This window comes from Geospiza fortis, unplaced genomic scaffold, assembly GCF_000277835.1.
Source record: "Geospiza fortis unplaced genomic scaffold, GeoFor_1.0 scaffold325, whole genome shotgun sequence".
NCBI classification, from domain to species: domain Eukaryota; kingdom Metazoa; phylum Chordata; class Aves; order Passeriformes; family Thraupidae; genus Geospiza; species Geospiza fortis.
Window position 1 is genome coordinate 601174 of NW_005054427.1, and position 19430 is coordinate 620603.

A 19430-nucleotide genomic window follows, 5' to 3' on the forward strand; every position below is an offset into this window, starting at 1 on the left:
TCAGTCCGTGAAACAGTATTTGTGGCTTATCTTGGCTTGGTTGATTTACAGATTATGAAATTTTTGTGTATTCATGACATTTTGAAATTTAAATAAGCAATTTGTAGCATTTGATTTCAAATTAGACTTGCATTAAGGTGTTTTAATCTATCAGCATCTTAGCTTATTATCTCTGACATACATGGACTCAGAGTGAGACTTATACCTGTTCTTTGACTAGGTACTTACCTTGCTGCTTTTTCCTTTAGCTCCTGAAATAGTAAATTATGAGCCTCTTGGTCTTGAAGCAGATATGTGGTAAGTTATTGGATCTTACTTGAAATAAATCTCTCATGATTATGCTTATGTTCTAACCATTTTTTTTCTCCTTTCTCTCTTTCCATCTATTTTTCTCTCCTCTCCCTCATCCTTTTTTTGTTTGCTTTTCCTTCAATCCAGGAGCATTGGTGTAATAACTTATATTCTGTAAGTACCAAAATCTATGGGTGTTTCCTGCAAATGCTGTTGTTTTTTAATTCTTATTCTATCCTCTGGGGTGTTGGTGGTGTGTGTACAAATCAAAGCATTCTGATTGCACATCATGATTCAAGTTGTATGATCTTAAAAGCAGTAGTATAATTATTGAAAGCATTGCTGTTAATCAGCATTGAGCTAGGATGGGAAACTGTCTTCAAATCTGTAGGTGACTTTCCTACAGCTATATCTTAATAGTATTCTTTGAAATTATAGCAAAGTTTTTTTGCCCCGCTACATCACATCTTCCTGAAACTAGATCTGCAGCCTTAAAATGGAAAAGAAAAACATTCTCTTTCTACTGTTATTTGATCTCAGAGGGCTGAAGCAGCAGTGTTACAACGTGTACTGAGAGGAATGTTCTGTCTCTCTTGCAGTCTAAGTGGTGCATCACCATTTCTTGGAGAAACCAAACAGGAAACACTGGCAAATGTGTCTGCTGTGAATTATGAATTTGAAGAAGAATTCTTCAGTAATACCAGTGCCCTAGCTAAAGACTTTATACGAAGACTTCTAGTCAAAGATCCAAAGTGAGCTTTATTCTTCTGTGTGGCACTTACATCTGTAGTATTTAAAATTACATTATATTTGGAGATGATAGTTTAATAAACATAAACCAGTATGTATTTTATTAATATCTGAAACTGTTTTATCTCTTATTCTCTTAAAGGAAGAGAATGACTATTCAAGACAGTTTGCTGCATCCTTGGATCAAGGTTAGCATGCCATTCATTCTCTGTTGTCCCGTTTTTAATCATTTTTCATTTCATGCTTTTTGAGTTCCTTGATATGGAATGTTTTCATAATTGTTTAATGTAACTTACTGTTTTGGAAAGCTGCCTGTATGAAAGCTAACACATGCAGAATATGGGCTTCATTAATATATGCTCTATGTGAGTTAGCAGTAGGGAAGTAGCCCCGTATGGGAATTAAAGTCATGGTCAGATGGAGAAGGTAATCTTCAAAGAACATTGCACTGACAAACATACAGTCTCTGAATCCAGTCCAATTCGCACTTTCTTCTTCTAATGCCTTTATTTAGACTGGGGAAAAAAAGTAATCTCTCTTCTGTCCTTCCCCTTACACTGAAGAGAGCAGTTGATGTGGTGGTCCGCTTCCTTCTTCAGTGTTTCAGTGTTTGGTTTGGATTGAGCTGTTGTGAAGCTGCTATGTTGAGAGGGAGGAAATGGCACCTATCATTCTTCTTAATGTGTGTCGTGCTACCTGGCAGGTTATTGTTATAATTCCTATCACATAATGATTGTGAGTAGTAAACCCATTCAGTGCCATTGATTCCCAGGAGGTGGGGATGCACAGCAGGTATTTGATCCCATTTGACTTCCCAGAGATCAGTTAGCAGAATATTTACCTGTGCCAAAACTGCTTCAGTTCACAGTACAACATCCGAGGGCAGGCATTTCTACACCAAAGTGCCAAACTACAAATTTGACCATGCTTTGGTGACTTTTTGCTGAGGTAATCTGATATAGCTGAAATGTGTGGAACATACTGACATGATATTTTAAAACACTAAAGCAAGCATTGTGCAAGCTGGTCTCTCTTGGACCAAGTTCCACGCTTGTGCAGAGAGACAGGTTGTTTAGTACCCTATTACTTTGCTTTATAACTTAACTTTCCAGGCATTTGATTCCCATTCCATTAGTCATATCCTCTTTTCCCCTTTCCCACCGCTATCTTTACCTGCATTTCCATGGCAGGGAAAGTTGAAACTAGTTCCGTTCCAACCCAAGCCTTTCCATGATTCTATGCTATATATATATCTCCATAAAAATGACTTCAAGAATGGGATCATAACATGCAAAATTTGGTGTACTCCACTAGTCATTGGTGCTTAGTATTAGCCCACTAAAGGATGAGGGCTTAGAGCTTGCTGCACTGGTAGGTGGGATGTGATTTTGTTTGGGGAGGGAGTAATTTTTCAACAGTGTCCAGGTGATTACACTGAGACTGTAACAAAGATTGACTGCATTTAAAATCAGCCAGGAAATCTTCCCAGAGGACAGGATTTATCTTGGAAATCAAATGCCTCTATCAGAGAGGGAGGTGAAGGACAAGGCTGAATGTTCTGATGTTTGAAGGGGTTTTTTGTTTAAAATGAAAAAGCACATTTTAGTATTGCATTCTTAGGCCTGGATTTCCCTTACAGCATTTTCTTAAGAAATTCCATCTGTTTGCCAGACTAGACTCTGAATATTAAAAATATGTGCTTACAATTACTTCATTATTACAGTATGATTGGAGTACTATTATAATGTAAGTGGAAGTCATCACTGAGGGACAGAGACTTACATGCGGAAATTATGGAATTTTTTGGAACATCTTTATTTTCCCTTTGCTCACAGCCAAAAGACACTCAGCAAGCACTCAGCAGAAAAGCTTCTGCAGTGAATATGGAGAAATTCAAGAAGTTTGCAGCACGACGAAAATGGAAAGTAAGTCATTCAATAACACATCAAATGTTGGTGACATACAAATGCAGTAGCATTGCCTGTTCCAGGGAAAGGTTAGCACATTTAAGAGTGGAAAAGAAGAAGAAACATGTTCTTCCGACACTGGGAATAAATTAAATGCTTGAGTATGCTAGTGTGGGAGAAGACCTCTTTGTCAGTGATCTACATCCAATGCCTGTGCGTTTGTTTTGTGCTTCTGCTGAATTATAAATAACAAAAGTTAAGGTTTCAAATTCAATATAAAAAGCAGATGGGATGTGGAAGTCAAACTTCAGTTTGTTTTGCCAAGTCTTTTAAAATCTCTGCCATAGCATCCTATCAGAATTTTCTAATTTTTTTACATATAGCTTTTTTCTTATTATTTTTATAAAGCAATCAGTGCGCTTAATATCCTTGTGCCAAAGATTATCAAGATCTTTCTTGTCCAGAAGTAGCATGAGTGTCGCTAGAAGTGATGATACTCTGGTAAGTGTGTTCTTATATATTTAGAAAGCTTTATCACATATTAATTTTGCCAGTTTCTAACTAACAGAAATATTAGTCTCTTGAAAATTTGCATAATTAACTAATCTCATAAGAAAGAAGAAATAGATTTTCAGGTTATCAAGGTCAGTTATCCATAGTTTGATCTTCTGCCTCTTGAAACCTTGATATTTAACTTACGGTGCTGAGGCTGATACCTGGTGTCAAAAATTCATTTCTTGGTTTTGAAACTTGATTCATGAGTATTTTTTGTACCGTAACAATTATATGGTGAAAAAGTGTCATCCAAAACAATTATATGGTGGAAAAGTGTCATCTGAATTTTACTCATTACTTACATCACCATTTTGTGGACTAAAATAATATTCCTTCTTTTTTTTTTACCAAATATTCAAAATCATTGAGGCCATTTTAAATCCAATGAATGCTAGACAGCAGTGTCACAACAAGCAGTTATTTAAGGAGGAAACTTTAGAGCTGGCCATGTATTCAGTTTGTGGTATTAGATATGGCTAGAGTTGCAGTTAGGAGCAATTGCTGTATGTTTTGTAATTACAAATGCTTATAAATCTAAAAGCTGTCTTCTTAGCTTACTTACAAGTTTTAATACACCTTTTACAAATTCCTTGTGATCAGCAGGGAATGTGTGTTAATATGTTTAGAGCTGGGGAATATCATCTTTTCTATGCATTAATAGGACTAAACTTCAAAAATTCTGCAAAGCCCTTTTCTGCATACTATCTTCCCCATGTCCCTCCTGTGCAACTCCATGCTCATGTTTCCACTTTTTCTCCTCTTATCTTTTGGCTTCTCTCCTCTTTGTTCTCCTCTTGCTCTCCTTTTCCTACCCAACACCCCCCAAATTCAGCTATCTGTATACCTTTTAACACTGGATCAGCTTTTCACACCTGTGTTCCAGCAGAAAGGATTATAGCCCAATGTTAGTGTCCTAAAAAATCTGAAACCTCGGGAGAGAGGAGGTAAGAGCAATCCAAATAATGGGCTCTGTGAATTTCAGCTCTTTGAAATTCTAGTGCAGGGGAGAAAAACAAAGTTACACCTGCAGAGGTATCTAGGCTTATTACTTAGGTTCTAGATTTTTAACTGATCCATTTGAATAGATGAAAGCTTGGACCAAAGCACCTCTCTTGTGGATGGCACAAAACCTGATACTTCAGCTGGTATTCATGCACCACTTGGGTTTTTTAATCGTCACATGTATGCATGGAATAATTTCATTTTATGCAAGTATTGCTTCTATTGAAATCTATCATCTACTTTTCCTATGAGGAAAAAATACACCTTATTAAAGAAAGCTGTGTGGAGTTTCAGTGATTAACAGGCTTGTGTGTGATGAAGAGGGAAGTATACTTTACCAGAAAACATGTCATGGGGTTTAGTGTGAGTTTTCAAATAACATACATACATGCTAGCCATATGCTTCATGAAAGATTACAACTTGCAGCTGAAGCACTCTTTTACAAAAAAATGTTTTAAAAAATTTAGGTTTTAATTTTTTTTGATGTCTTGGCAGCTGTTAGATACAGATTTTTTCTTAAAGCTAACAATTTTTCTTCGTTCTCATTTAATGGCAAGGATGAGGAAGATTCTTTTGTGATGAAAGCTATTATTCATGCCATCAATGATGACAATGTTCCTGGATTACAGCACCTTCTGGGATCTCTGACAAATTACGATGTCAATCAACCCAACAAGGTAGTGTGGGTCTGTTTTGAGGTATGAGGTGTGTGGGGGACTAGCTACCACCCTGTTGAATAGAGCAGTGTGGCTGTAAAATAGAAATGTAACACCTGAAATTAAAAGGCAAGGGAATGGGAAAAAGTTCTGCCTTTTTTCTGGGAGAAATATTCATGTGCTTTGTGTTCAGTCTTCTCAAGATACATTAAAATGGACCCCAAATGAGCCCAAATTTTTTTGCCTAGGCATTTCAAAAGTGTAACTCAAATCTGTGGTCAGGAACTGTAGTGTATCAATATCTGCCTTCACTCTTGGTGGCAGTTGCTGTTTATTGTGGCCAATGAAGATGGCAGAATACCTAAGAATAACCAGACTGCTAAAACTGACTTTGCAAAGTATTGTTAGAAACAGAAGTTGCAAACTGCAGAAGTGGGATATGTGAACATGTTAGATGGTGGTGTTCACTTTCAGTAATGAAATTGCTTTTCCACTACAGTATTTCAATGCATCAGCAACATATAGGAAAGTGAAATGGAACTGCCCATTAAAACAAAAAATACAGTGATTTCTTAAATGGTTCAAGACAAGGTTCAAAAAGTGGTTCAACCACTTTTTTGCATGGTTATAGTGACCTTCATTACAAAGTACTTTAAGAAATATGAAGAACAGTATAGAAGTAAAATGTTATTTTACTGTGATAGATCTTGAACCATTTAAGAAATCACTGGGTTTTTTTGTTTATATGCGTGATCCCATTTCACTTTCCAGATGTTGCCTATGGCTTGTGTCTGAGGTGGTATGGTGGCTGCAAAGAAATTGCAGGAGGGAAAGGCTAATAGTAAGAGTTTAACATTCATATTCCTAATTTAAAAAGCATAAATGTACTGTGTGATATATCATTAATTAATCTTAAAAATATGGAGAATTGCTGTGTAACAAATTTTATGAACAAAGGGATAAATTATTTCCATGCACTATTTCCTGTAGACTTAATTTGAAGGTGGAAATCTGAAATGCTATTCAATGCATGCCTTCTATTCCACTGTTTCCTTAATCTTTCAGCAATTAACTATATCATTCTTGCTTGTATTTCATTGTTAGCATGGAACACCTCCACTACTGATTGCTGCTGGCTGTGGAAACATTCAAATGCTCCAGTTGCTTTTAAAGCGTGGATCTCGTATTGATGTTCAAGATAAGGTTGGGGTTCTGCTTTTCAACTGCTCTTTATAAGTTTTTTAGTACAGTTAGCAGGAGACAAGCAGTTCAGACCAAGTGGTATTGGAAATTAAAAACTCTGAGCTGTAGATCTTGTTTTCTGCCTTCCACAGCAAAAAACGTAAGACCAAGTTTTTAGCAAAGTCATTTGTTATTAATACATATCCTCTGATTTTCATCACTTTATTAGCTGAAATAATTTGAATGATACTAATCTTACAAAGTAGTTCATGCCACCTCAATTAGTTCAAATTAGTGATTTCCCTAAAACACAATGGTGAACTTTATTTAATATAGAATGATAAATTAATATTTTAGCCGTGGGGAATATAGGAACTAATATTCATATTTGATGGAGGATATGCTTTAAAATAAGCTTTTTTCCCCAGTGTGCTGTAACAATTCATTTAAAGCAAGCTTGAAGAACTGTCTGCCTCTCCATCTGATAGATGGTAAAGCAAGCAGAAGTAAGGTTTTTATCTCATGACTGTTCTTTAGAAAGAACTCCCTAATAAGGGAGAAGAGGATTATCCTTGCAAACAGTTAGTAATCCTGTTAACCATTCTTGCATAGAGAGGTTTTTGTTGTCACTGTTGGTATGTGGTGTTGTTGAATCAATTTGAAATTTTTTTAAAAGTGAATGTGTTCATATAAGCTTGAATAGCTTTTCAGTGTGTCTGTGTACACCTAAGTGCACATGTACCTCAGCTGAAAACCTAGAATTAGGATTTTAACTTGATCGATAACATCTGAAATAACCTTTTTTGATAGGCTGGATCTAATGCAATCTATTGGGCTTCTCGACATGGACACGTAGAAACACTGAAATTTCTCAATGATAATGAATGTCCTCTGGATATTAAGGATAAGGTAAGAAAATAACTCCTTTGTTACACAGAGGGCCTTTTCCTATAACTTTATCTTCGCAAAGAGAGAGGTCTTTCAATTGAAATGGTTTTGAGCTGTGCCATAATTCCAAGAATTTAACTGGCTCTTTTAGTGTGGTTTTCTAAGTTGACATACAGGGCTGTGATAACAGAGCTTTAAAGTAGCTGGATGTACTGATTATTTTTCTGACAAATGTTAGCCAAGTGTGCATGTTAAATGTGGTGACTACATGGTGGGTAGGTGGAGAAGTACAAATCTAAATTAATTTTCACTTGAAGATTTGATTTCTCATTGGAACTCAGAGTGAAATCGTGATTTGGTTTTTCATTCCTCTTGATTGAAAATCACTTTTGTCTGACAAGTAAATTTGACTGTTATTAAGTTGAGTATGAGGAAGCCTAACAATTTATAGCTGATGAGCACTTACCTTGTCTTTGGCAGTGTTATTTGAGCAACATATGCCCTAGAAACTAGTTGCTGTTAAATTTTTATACTATAGCAATGATTTTATACTAGCCAGAGCTCCAGTACAGAAGAAATTATACTTGTGAAACACAGTTTACTTTGTTGAGAGAGCTAATGCAAGGCAAGGTACATTAGGAAAATTGTTGTTTGACTCCTGATAAGGCTACTAGGAAAGGGGTTACTCTCTTAATAAAAATACAGTTTCTGTTTTATATAATTTCAAAAAAGAAAGTGTTGCAAATACTTAGACATAGTGACCAAAATGCACCAGGGTGTACAAATGTGTTAGGCCAGCTCCTTACCTTGAATAAACAAGGGAGGGGGGAGCATGTGGAAATGTTATGAATAGAACTGTGACATCTGTTTCAACACAATTGCACACACGGCTTCCTCCTAATATTGCTCAGAAATCCCACCGTGTCTATGATCTGGAACAAATAAAGTGGAAAAATAAGTTCTGGGAAAAGAAAGCCTTTGAAGAAATAACCTTCCTGCCAGGTGGTGCTTTGCCTGTCATGTACAGCCAGCTTGTAAGCTCTACTGATGGAGCTGTGTGTCTGGGCAAGGGAGAGGGAGGAGTATCCCGTGCAGGATTCAGGGCATTCAGGCTGCACAGGGTGTGCAGGCAGTGTGATGATCATGGTGTGACACAGGGAATTACATTGGCATGTTCTCCTGTAATTGCAGTCCGGGGAGACCGCTCTCCATGTGGCAGCTCGGTATGGGCATGTGGATGTGGTTCAGTTTCTCTGTAGCATTGGATCAAATCCAAACTTTCAAGACAAGGTGAGTCATGAACACTGTCTGCATTTTTTTCAACAAATAAGGCTTTATATAAGTGGTCAAAACTTCAAGTCTCGTGTTTAGCCTCTGGCATGTTTGCAAACCAGAATTATGGAGGTTTTGGTAGCTCTTAATAAATAGATAAAGATTATGTGAAAAACTGAGAGAACCAACGAGTGCTATAAAACACAGGTTCTCTCAAAAATGAAAGCTTCACAGAGAAACAACTCTGTGAAGGTGTGGGTGGTGTTGTGTACTCTTTGAGTTCAGCTGAAGATTTTTATTAATTTTTGCCTTGAATTCTGCTTGGTTTTAGCAGTCATAGGATTTTTCTACACTGTCAAGGACTCATTTTTGAAAATGAGAGGAGGGTTTCTTTAGAGGTCTGAACTCTTGCAAGAAAACAAGAAAGAAAAGGCATAACAGAGAAAGAAAATCCGTTTGACCCAGATTTGACTCTGTATGTGTGAGTTCCACAAGCCTCCCCAAGTGCTGCATCCTCTAGGACTTCCTTTTCATTGTTTAAGGAGCCTTAGGCTGAGGGAGGACAGAACATGGTCTTTGTCTGTTTCTTCACACTCAGATTTTTACAGAAACCTTGAATACAGTCCAAGTCCTTCACTATTATCAGCTTCAATTGTCTCTTTTTTGATATTTGCCAGGTACAGAAAGGCTAACCAATTTCTTAGAATTTGATAGAGCTTTTAGTGGTTTTAATTCTCCCTGCTTTTTCAGTGGGCTGCTTTCAGTATATTTTTGTCAAACATTTGAGGCTTTTAATGGTGTTCCATGTAACTGCTCTGACGTACAATGAATTGAAGTCGAATGTTTTGAAGTTTCCTGGGTTCAAGCAAAAAGCAAATTAGTACTTCAGTCAGAACTGAACTCCAAATGCAAACAGTTTCAAAGGCATGTTGTGATGTGTCTTTAAAGAACTTGAGTTTTTAAGTATCTTCACACCTAGAACATTGGGATGTGCTTTCTCAACATGGTAAGCAAAGTGACCTGCCTCAGACTGCAGGCCTAGTGGGATTTGCATCTCCGTGGTGATCAATCTGTTGTAGACACTGGATTAGTCAGAGCATGCGGGATGTAGAAGTTGTTTGTGAACAAGGGTCTGTTTACAAGTGAGAGAACCAAGATAGTTAGCCTCAGGAGCAAGGATAGATTTAAACTAGTATTGCTGACATACAAGGTATCATAATCACTTGCATGCCAGCTGAAGTTATTCTTGGTTTTGGAATTAGAAAGTACAGTATCTTTTCATAGGACTTACTTACTAGACTGTCTTTTCTTTTTCATACCATCTTTTTGTATTTTTAAGCTGGGAAGTTGTTCTTCCCGAAGTTTGGTTCAGTACTGTGTTTTGATTTTCGTTGTTGATAGGAAGAAGAAACCCCACTGCACTGCGCTGCTTGGCACGGCTACTACTCTGTGGCCAAAGCACTCTGTGAAGCAGGCTGCAATGTGAACATTAAAAACAAAGAAGGGGAGACCCCGCTCCTGACAGCATCTGCTAGGGGTTATCATGATATTGTGGAGTGCTTGGCAGAACACAGGGCTGACCTTCACGCAACAGACAAGGTCGGTTGTGTCTGGAAATCACAGGGCTGTGTCTCTCAATTGTTTAATTTGAGTGCTGCAAGTCAGCATTGTTTCCACTGTGTGAATTTTCATAGCAGTTCACACAGGGCCTATTGATGACTGAAGTAGTCTTTAGGGTTGTCCATTGATCATTATTATTCCATGGTTGGGTTTTTGCTGATCTATCATCTCCTTATCATTTATCACCTCATGAATAACACTCTTTGAAAAATTACAGGAACATTAGGTTCTGTAATTGGCAACAAACTGTTAACTTCAGAGAAAAAGATGGATTTGCTGTTGGCCTTTGATTACTATGGGTTGGATAAATCATATCCATTTACAATAAGAACTATTTAAAAATTTGACTGTATTTGTGTCAGAATCAATTTTTGTCTTTCATGATGTAATCCAAATAAATAAATTTTGAATTTATTTGCTTGTTTTTTTGGTATGGCTGGCCTTTTAAGTACCTCTATTTGTGATGTTAATTAAATAGTTATTAAAGCAAGTTCAGTAGAAAATTTCTAAAGATTTCTAAAGCTTCTAAAAGAATTAAATTGTTTTTTCTGGTTACATTGTCTCTTTAAGTTGTTCCACATAGAGAAAGCTCTGCCTTTAAGGTTACTGATCAGAAGGCAAGATTGCATGACTTTTGCATCACTAATTTCTGTCTAGTAAACACTAGAGTTTACAATATTCAGCTGGTTGTTACTATTGATCACTCTCCTCCCTCCAAGGAAAGCTATTAGAAGAAAATGTGCATTTGTATTTCATCCATTCCACTGCAAAGACAAGTGGCCTAACAGAAATTTGCTTTCATCTCATGGTTATTTATTCAGACAGATATGGTGCCTCTCCCTGCCTCCACCTTCAAATTAAAAACCACTGTGATTCTTGAACCAAGGAGATGCACCCTGTTACTTGAGATGGTTGTGACTTTACTAAATGTTTTGAGTTTTAGTGTTATTTGATTTCGCTTACTAGCTGTCTCTTTATTTCAGGATGGTCATATAGCCCTGCATCTTGCTGTAAGAAGATGCCAAATAGAAGTAGTTAAAACTCTTATCAGTCAAGGATGTTTTGTAGATTTCCAAGACAGACATGGCAACACTCCCTTACATGTGGCCTGCAAAGATGGGAATGTGCCTATTGTGATGGCACTCTGTGAAGCAAATTGTAGTTTGGATGTCACTAATAAGGTAAATGGAATATGGATGCTGAACTACATTGTTTATTAGCTCATCTGTTGCATTAGGTGACCTTTTCAAGTTCTCTGATATGAAAAAGTCTTCCTAACTTTTTCTGCCTCTGAAAGTGGCCAAATGCAAAGTATTAAATGGCTCACCTCTCAAATTTACCAAAATTCATTTCAGTTGAATAGATCATTAAACATCAATAAAGAAAAAAACAAGGTGAATTATCATTGTTTTGCCAACCTTCTTCCCTAGCCATTTAGCTTTGCATTATGCAGATTACATCTAGTGCAAAAGAACAGACAAAATGCATTGCAGCTGGCTTTGATTTCATATGTAACATTGAGCTATACACAGAATTGAAGACTGGTATGTTTTCTGCTACAATGTTGTAACTCTAAAAATGGTGATTGCAATGGTTATTTGATGCAGCAGTTATTGGTAGATTAATGCCAGCTAAAATTGCAAACAATCTGTAGTTGGTTCCAAAAAGAATATTTAATTACCTGCCCCTTAATTTAGAGTCCCTAGTGCCTTTTATTTTGCTTTTGTGCTCATGCTGCAGTGTATGGGATAACTAAACATAATGCTTTACAGGTTTATATTATGTCTTTTATCCCGGAGGTCTTTAAGGGAAAAGTGAGATGTTTCATGCAACTTTCTTTATGTAGTTTGAATAGGTCAAGGTCAGCCGCTGAACTCTACTCACAGGCTGTGGTGCTTATGGCTTGATATTTATCTCTGAATGTCTTTCTCTGCCCTATTTAAATTTTATATGTGCTACAAAGTTTAAAAGTTACTTATAAGAATCTTTATGTTGCTATCTGAAATTTCTTTGATTCAGGTAGTTTAGCTTCTTTGTGTTTTTTCGTAGTTAACACTTCTATTCATTACCAAAGCACTTACATTATACTGGCCAGATAAAAACCAAAGAAAATTATCAGGTTTTTTGAGGATTGTCCGTGCAATCACTTCTGGTTTCAACAATTAAAGTCATCAGCTGTCTAATGAAAAAAGTTAAAACAATGAGCTCCCCAGTCCCGCTTCTCAGCTCAAATCTGATTGACTAGGCAATTAAATCCAGATCCATAGATAAGAGCACATTTTAGAGAAGTTGAGTTAATGGACCACAAGGCTGTGGTCCAGTTTGCTAATGGAGAGTGCTGAGCTGGAATCACCCCTGGCATGCTGTGGAAAAAATAATTAGCCCTCAAATGTTCAGTTGCTGTGGGTTCATGGCTACAGAAGCTGTGGTTGTAGTTATTCTTCTGCTGTTATTCTTTTAAGAGTAATGTATTCTGAACAGATTTTTAAAGTGCCCTTTATTTGAAATGGGGAGTTTGAGTGTTATTAAATAGAGAATATTAATTTCTACTTCCCCTCTTCAGGACAAAACCCTGTATTAACAGGGCATTAACAAAATGAACTTCTGTCCTTGGTCCAAACATTTGTCTTTGTCCCACATGTATGCAATACTGATTGAAGGCACTGTTTCTTTCAGAGATTCAGTACAGCAGAACATCACAGGCATTTAGAATCATAGAATCACAGAACCATTTTGGCTGAAAAATAACTGTAATTTCATAGTCTAACCATTAACCCAGCACTGCCAACCCAACAACTAAACTATTTCCCTGAGTCCCCACATCCATATTACATAAATACCTCCAGGAATGGTGACTCTACCACTTCCCTGAGCAGACCATTCCTGTGCTTGACGACCCTTATAGTGAAGAAATTTTTCCTGATAGCTAATCTAAATCTCATCTGGCACAACTTGAGGCCATTTCCTGTAGTCCTGTCACTTGTTTCATGGCACAAGAAAACCAACACCCACCTCAATACACCCTGCCCTTAGGCTGTTGTAGAGAGTGACAAGGCCTCCCTCAAGCATCCTTTTCTCAAGGCTAAACAATGCCATCTACATCAGCAGCTCCTCACAGGACTTGTGCTCCAGACCTTTCACCAGGTTCATTCCGCTTTTCCAGCCATAGCCCAGCACCTCAATGTCCTTCTTGTCATGAGGAGCCAAAAACTGAACAGAGGATTTGAGGTGTGGCCTGCCCAGTGCTGAGCACAGGGGGACCATCACTGCCCTGGTCTTGCAGGACACACCGTTTGTAAAAGGATGCTACTTGAGTTGAGGTGTAGGGTCTGGAGGAACCTGAGCATCTTTTCAGATTCCAGTTGCCAGAAAGCTGGCTTTGCTCTCAAATATTTCTATCAGTAATGTTGTGAGTTTGTTTCTGTTGTAGACAGGAAGAACAGTATTGAAAGCATAAAAATGTGAAGTAATAGTAGCCTACCAGCAAAGAATAAATGGTAATTTTTGTAACAGTAACTCTGAACATGCAAAACCAGAAGTGGCTGTCATGAGGACCTGTTGTCAGTGAAGAGATTAATGGAAAAAAGAAAAAATTGGATAAGCAATTCTTTAGAGCACTTTCCCTCTTCACTGAAAAAGATATATTATTTCATGCTGACTTCTTTCATTCATTCCTTTTATTTCTTTGGGTGAAAGGGGGAGATATTTAATCTTCAGTAGCACTTGGGTTGAAGTAGAACCCAGAGTTCTAAAGGTTATGGAATTAGTGTTGTTTAAGTGGTTCATCTTTAATTAAGTAAAAAGGCAGTTAAATTTTCTGGAATTAAAAGACATTATCAAATTTAGCCAAAAAACCTCTAAAGGATTCCTCCACAGTTGTTTCCCCATTTTTTAAATAGTCATCCAGCCTTTGTTTTTAATTGCACTTTTGGCAGTTGTGCTTAGGCTGCAATCAAAAGTACTTTTTCTTGCAGTTTTTGCAAAATCCGTCCTGTGTGCCAGTATGTATAATTGTATAATATGCCTGATTATTACACATAAAATTTGAAGTGAAGTTCTTTGACTAATGTAGTGACACTTCTTTCCTCATGTTAGTATGGAAGAACACCTTTACACCTGGCAGCAAACAATGGCATTCTTGATGTTGTCCGGTTCCTTTGCCTGACTGGTGCCAATGTAGAAGCATTAACCTCTGTAAGTATTGAGAGATGCTGTTATTTCATGCATGATAGTTGAAAGAGAACTCATGAAAGAGACAGGTGTAGGAAAAGGACATTGAAATTTTTAAAAAAAGGCCTGTTGTATGTGATACAACATGGGTTTTCTTCTATCTTTGGGAATTGTTCTGTCTCTTGTCTACTTGTTCCCTTCTTGCAACTGAATTTGGAACAGTACAGTTCCAAACTATATTAGTTGAACTGGATTATGGTACAGTGCAGCTACCACTTTGTCCACCCCTAATAATTTCTTCATCTAAGAATTACTTGCATCATTGTGTTTTCTATAAGTTTTGAGTCACTTTATATAAGTTTTGAGTACACTTAAGATGTATGCCATTTCACATTTGAGAAACATACAAATGCATTGTATGTATCTTAAATATTTTTCTTGCTTTAAGGGGGTTGCAAAGTTCTAGTTTTATGGTGGGAGATGTGTGGTTGAATGGATGAGTGAGCTGGCGTGAGAGTATCCTTGTAAACAAAATCATTCATGTCAGATCAGCCAGCACCCCTGCTTCCCATTAGTAACACAGAGGGCATTTTTCATTCTCAGTAAGGGGAGAAACATCCTTCTAATGACATATCCACGGCAGGAATGAAGTGTCCTTCGTCATATGCATGATAAATTATTGATATCACACACACCACTACGTGTGTTTTGAACAAACGAATCATGTTTTCTACGCAGATGCAGCGGATCATTTTACATTACTACTCACCGCTACTCACCAGTGTACTCTGCTTAGAAATAACTACTTCTCTATATGAGAAAGACATGCTGTCATTAGATTTTAGTTGAGCCCACATTTTTTAGAGCTCTTTTCCTAACAAATTTTTCCTGAGATGGCTGAAATGGAGGAGAAAAAAAAAAGAAAACTTCTATATCATTTGCTATACCCATTTGGTAGAAAATACTAATTATTGTGGTTTTTTCCTCTAGATTTAACACTGCAGTTTTTTATTTTAAGCACAGATCTTAAGTAGGAGGAGAATGCCAATAAACCTGGAATTGTGGCTTAAACAAGTTTAGGACATAATAATTACTTTTCAACAACTATTGGATTGTATATTGCCATGTCCCCTATTAATCATAGTGAAATGTGCATGCAGTGGACTTGGTAGGATGCTCTACAGATTTCCTTTGTCATCTGTTTTTGTCTTTTTTGTTTGCTTGTTACATCTCATTGTGCATATGTAATTGCACTACTACATAGTGTAGAGATAGGATAAAATAAAAGGGTGATGGGGGAATTCTTGAGCTGTTGCACTTCATTTATGTCATGAGAGCTGTGTTGGCATAATTGCCTGTGTGGACACTGTCCTTCCAAGATAAAAGTACATTTTGTCTCTTCAGTTTAGGTCAGTTTGAAGGACATGACAAATAAATAGTGCTGATACTAAATCTAACAGGAGCAGTACACTGAATATATGTAACCATCCATTATTCTAGCAGCACAGAATAAAGAGAGAAGGAAAAAGGAGGAGATGACTAAAGGAGCTTGCATGTTGTAATTTTAATATTTCAGTTTTGCATTGGTTTGCTAGCAGGCTATTAAACTGTTCTGAAAAGTTTATTAACAGGTCTTTCTGAGCCAGTGCAGTAGAATTAATGGCCTTTTTTTTCTCTCAGTATACCATTCCTGAGGAGCTAACTTTTCCAACACCATTAAGTAACTGTACTGCATTATGAATTTCTTGCCTTCTTCCTGGGTTAAAGCCATTTAACTAAAGCCATTTTCTATTTTTAATTTGATTTCATGGATGGTGTTAAGTGACCTTAGAAAACCTCCCCTCCTGGAGTATGCAACAATTTCAAATGTTTGAAAATGCCCCAAAACATCTGTTGTGCTCGCATGTTAACTGGCACCATGCTGTTGGATTCTCCTCATGGAAGTTTCTAAACAAACTTTGAAATCGTCAGAGTGATGAAAAGTTTTGAATGCAGATGCTTGCAAATGTGATTTGAACTCAGGATCAGCTCTTTCAGGCTGTCTGATTTGCAATATAGGAAGCCAATCAGCAATTGTAATGAAATGTACCAGTAGGTGCAAAATACACTTCCATGGATCCTGCAACCAAGCCCTTTTTATATGTCAGTTTTTCTTACCTATTGCTACACCAGTGTGTAGATACTCTGTACTTTTCAGGAAAGCTTGAATAGGAAAATAACTTGCTATTTTGCTTGTGGATGTATTTTCTAATTCTCTTATCTAAGAGAGTGAAATAAGCAAAGTACTCCTAAATTAACTCTTACCAAAATTTAAAACAATAGAATAGCATAAAATAGCTGTAAGAATCAAAGTAGTGGGCAATTTTTCTTTTAGTCTTTTTAATATTAAACTGCTGATCTATCTAACATAGGTAACTAAATGGTACAACCAGAATACTGAAGGCAGCTTTGCTTCCCCTTTTAGACTTGCTGATGCAATTTAAACTGCATCCCTTACAAGTTTCTTGCTTTCTGGAATCCTCCAGTGGCTGATATGCCACTGTCAGTCTTTATCTATTGGTAAACAAACATTCACCTGCTATTCATGTGAGTCAATATGCTAATGTGTCTCTTCTTTGTGACCTTTTAAATCTATTCAGTGGGCAATATCTAGAAATCACTATCATCCTCTAATTGCTGAGAAGAGAGATGGAATTCAGGGGGAGGAGTGTTGACTTTGCTCTCAGATTCTGATTTCAGAGTATCTTGTTACAGTGGCATCCAGATGCCCATTTGTAAAAGAAAAATGAAGGAAATGTTGCTAATAATTTGTGTTTTAACAGGATGGGAAAACAGCAGAAGATCTCGCCAGAGCAGAGCAGCATGAACATGTAGCCAGTCTGCTTGCAAGACTTAAAAAGGTTGGGAATACATAAATTTTAAGTGAGGTTTTCATCAAAGCCATTCTAAAAGCTGTTGCAGAATTCCTTGCTGCAATGCTGTGGTTTTTTCTTTTTCCTTTTTATATTTTTAATTTGAAATTATGCCCTCAATTAAAGCAAATATGTACATATTCAAGAAGCTTGCTAAGCAAATATGCACTGTTGATTTATATCTATCAGTGTCTGACAGTGCCTAGCGAAGCATCTAAGGTATTTAGTAGAAAATAAGCTATTATCACATCCCCCAGGATGACTTATTTCCTCACCATCACCATTTCACTTAGATAAAGGTTGTGAAGGATGGGAGGTCTGTGCCCCTTACAAAAATACCAATACCATGTGAAATAGTTGCATAAGTTCTCAATGTCATCTTTTAATTCTGCAGTTTCTGTATATCCAAATGTCTTGCTAAGTAGAACAAAAAGATAATCCGGGCTTGCTGTAAGGCAGCATGTCTGACACATCTGATACACATTGATTAGTCAGATAGGCATCATCACTCATGCTGGGAAGGTTCCAGAGCCTACTTGCCTGGAGATTGCAGGCAAGAGCCAGACCAATTAAAATAATCCTGTTATAATTACAAAGATGAGTCTGTGATTGGAGAAACTGAAATAAATGACCATTTCTATTGCTAATAGAAGATGGTACACATCATGTATTGCCAAGGTAGAAGTAGAATCATGTCCTTTAGGCCTGCCAGCAAATCTATACTTCCTAGGAATGTAAACTCTATGACTGTAACGATGTGAGAAAGTGCAAAGTTCAGACTTCCTTTGCAATGACAGCTTTCGTAAAGTTTGTCATAATAGGCTCCATTTTGCATAGTTCCATCCCCACACCAAACTCTTATTTGTGTCTGCATGCAGGCTGATAAATTAATGATTTATTCATAATGTAAATATGCAAATAATACAAATTGACCTAGAACAAAGGAAGAAGGTCAGATAGATCTCTTTTGAAAGAAATATTAGTAAACTGTAACTCTCTTCTTGATTGCGGAACATAACATCACTGAAGACCTGTCTCTATATATGTGGGGAAAATGTCTAACTTGCTAAAGAAATGCCTGCTGGTGAGGAAGGAACAAATTTGCCTGCACTACTGTTTCTGTCAAATTTCTCAGCTCAGTTGCTGCATGCTTATAATTAAGGGGGGCTCATCCTACATGTAAATTAAGTGCAAATGCAGAGCAACAGAGCCTCTCTCTCTGCTCCAAATAGGGGAACGAAGAAAGGGAAGATCAGTCTAGTTCCTTTGCCCTCACACTTTCCTGCTTCCTCCCTGTTTCTTTGAAATTCACCCAAACATGAGAAGCACTGAAAAAGCTGATGTAAAGAAAAGAAGAAATGCACATTGAGTTTTTGGATGGTTCAGGTGATAGCTGTCACAGCAAAATTCTTGAGTGCTGCATGTGTATTCCATAAGAGATGCATATTGGTTAACCTTCTGAGACTGGTGGGTTAGGAGAATGGGCACTGAAAGAGGCTAGTTTTGACACCTTTGCCCGCTCAGTTAGACATCAAAATAATTCTATTCACTGATTTGAGCCTGAAGACACAGGATTTTCATGAAACGTCAAGGTGGCTCTTGAGAGTGAGCATTAAGCTCTCCTGTCTGCTTGTCCAGTAGCTGACAGCTTGCATGATGAGCCAGATGAATAGAAGTCCAGCCAGAAAGTGTATCTAAACCCCAGACTGAGTTTGTTGGGAGGCAGAAGTTTCCTGCTGCACATTCTGATTTCTTCTTTGTGTTGAATTTTAGGATGCCCACAGGGGGATTTTTATCCAGCAGCTGAGGCACACACAGAATCCACAACCCCGGATCAAACTGAAGTTGTTTGGATACTCTGGCACCGGGAAAACCACTCTGGTGGAGTCCCTCAAATGCGGCCTGATACGAAGCTTTTTCCGAAGACGTAGGCCTAGGCTCTCTTCCACAAACTCAAGCAGATTCCCCCCATCACCTTTGTCTTCCAAACCTTCAGGTATGGTTTTGAGCCATAATGCCTGTATGAGAAAACTGTTTCCTCTTATTCCCTAAGCTCCTAAGAAGAAGCTGTTGGCTGCACTGCAGAAGACAGGACAGCCTAATCATGTAAGAAACAAAAGAAAAAGGGAGAATGGACTGACTTCTCTGTTCATAGGTTTGTACCTAAAGTAAGAGGAAGAGGACCAGCAAGTGTGAAGGATATGAGTAGTTAAAGGGGTTTTTT

General features: G+C 37.4%; 1 protein-coding gene across 1 annotated transcript in view; it reads left to right on the plus strand.

Moving 5' to 3' along the window:
* The window catches only part of DAPK1 (death associated protein kinase 1), a 60501-nt gene that overhangs the window by 28582 nt on the left and 12489 nt on the right, over positions 1-19430 (plus strand). Inside the window, exons 5-19 of the mRNA XM_005426891.2 lie at positions 249-297; positions 439-465; positions 891-1043; positions 1184-1229; positions 2877-2966; positions 3357-3449; positions 5064-5183; positions 6267-6365; positions 7155-7253; positions 8424-8522; positions 9906-10103; positions 11108-11305; positions 14220-14318; positions 17117-17194; positions 18980-19202. Coding sequence (XP_005426948.1) covers positions 249-297; positions 439-465; positions 891-1043; positions 1184-1229; positions 2877-2966; positions 3357-3449; positions 5064-5183; positions 6267-6365; positions 7155-7253; positions 8424-8522; positions 9906-10103; positions 11108-11305; positions 14220-14318; positions 17117-17194; positions 18980-19202 — 1671 coding nt within the window. The remainder of the gene's footprint in view (positions 1-248; positions 298-438; positions 466-890; positions 1044-1183; positions 1230-2876; positions 2967-3356; positions 3450-5063; positions 5184-6266; positions 6366-7154; positions 7254-8423; positions 8523-9905; positions 10104-11107; positions 11306-14219; positions 14319-17116; positions 17195-18979; positions 19203-19430) is intronic.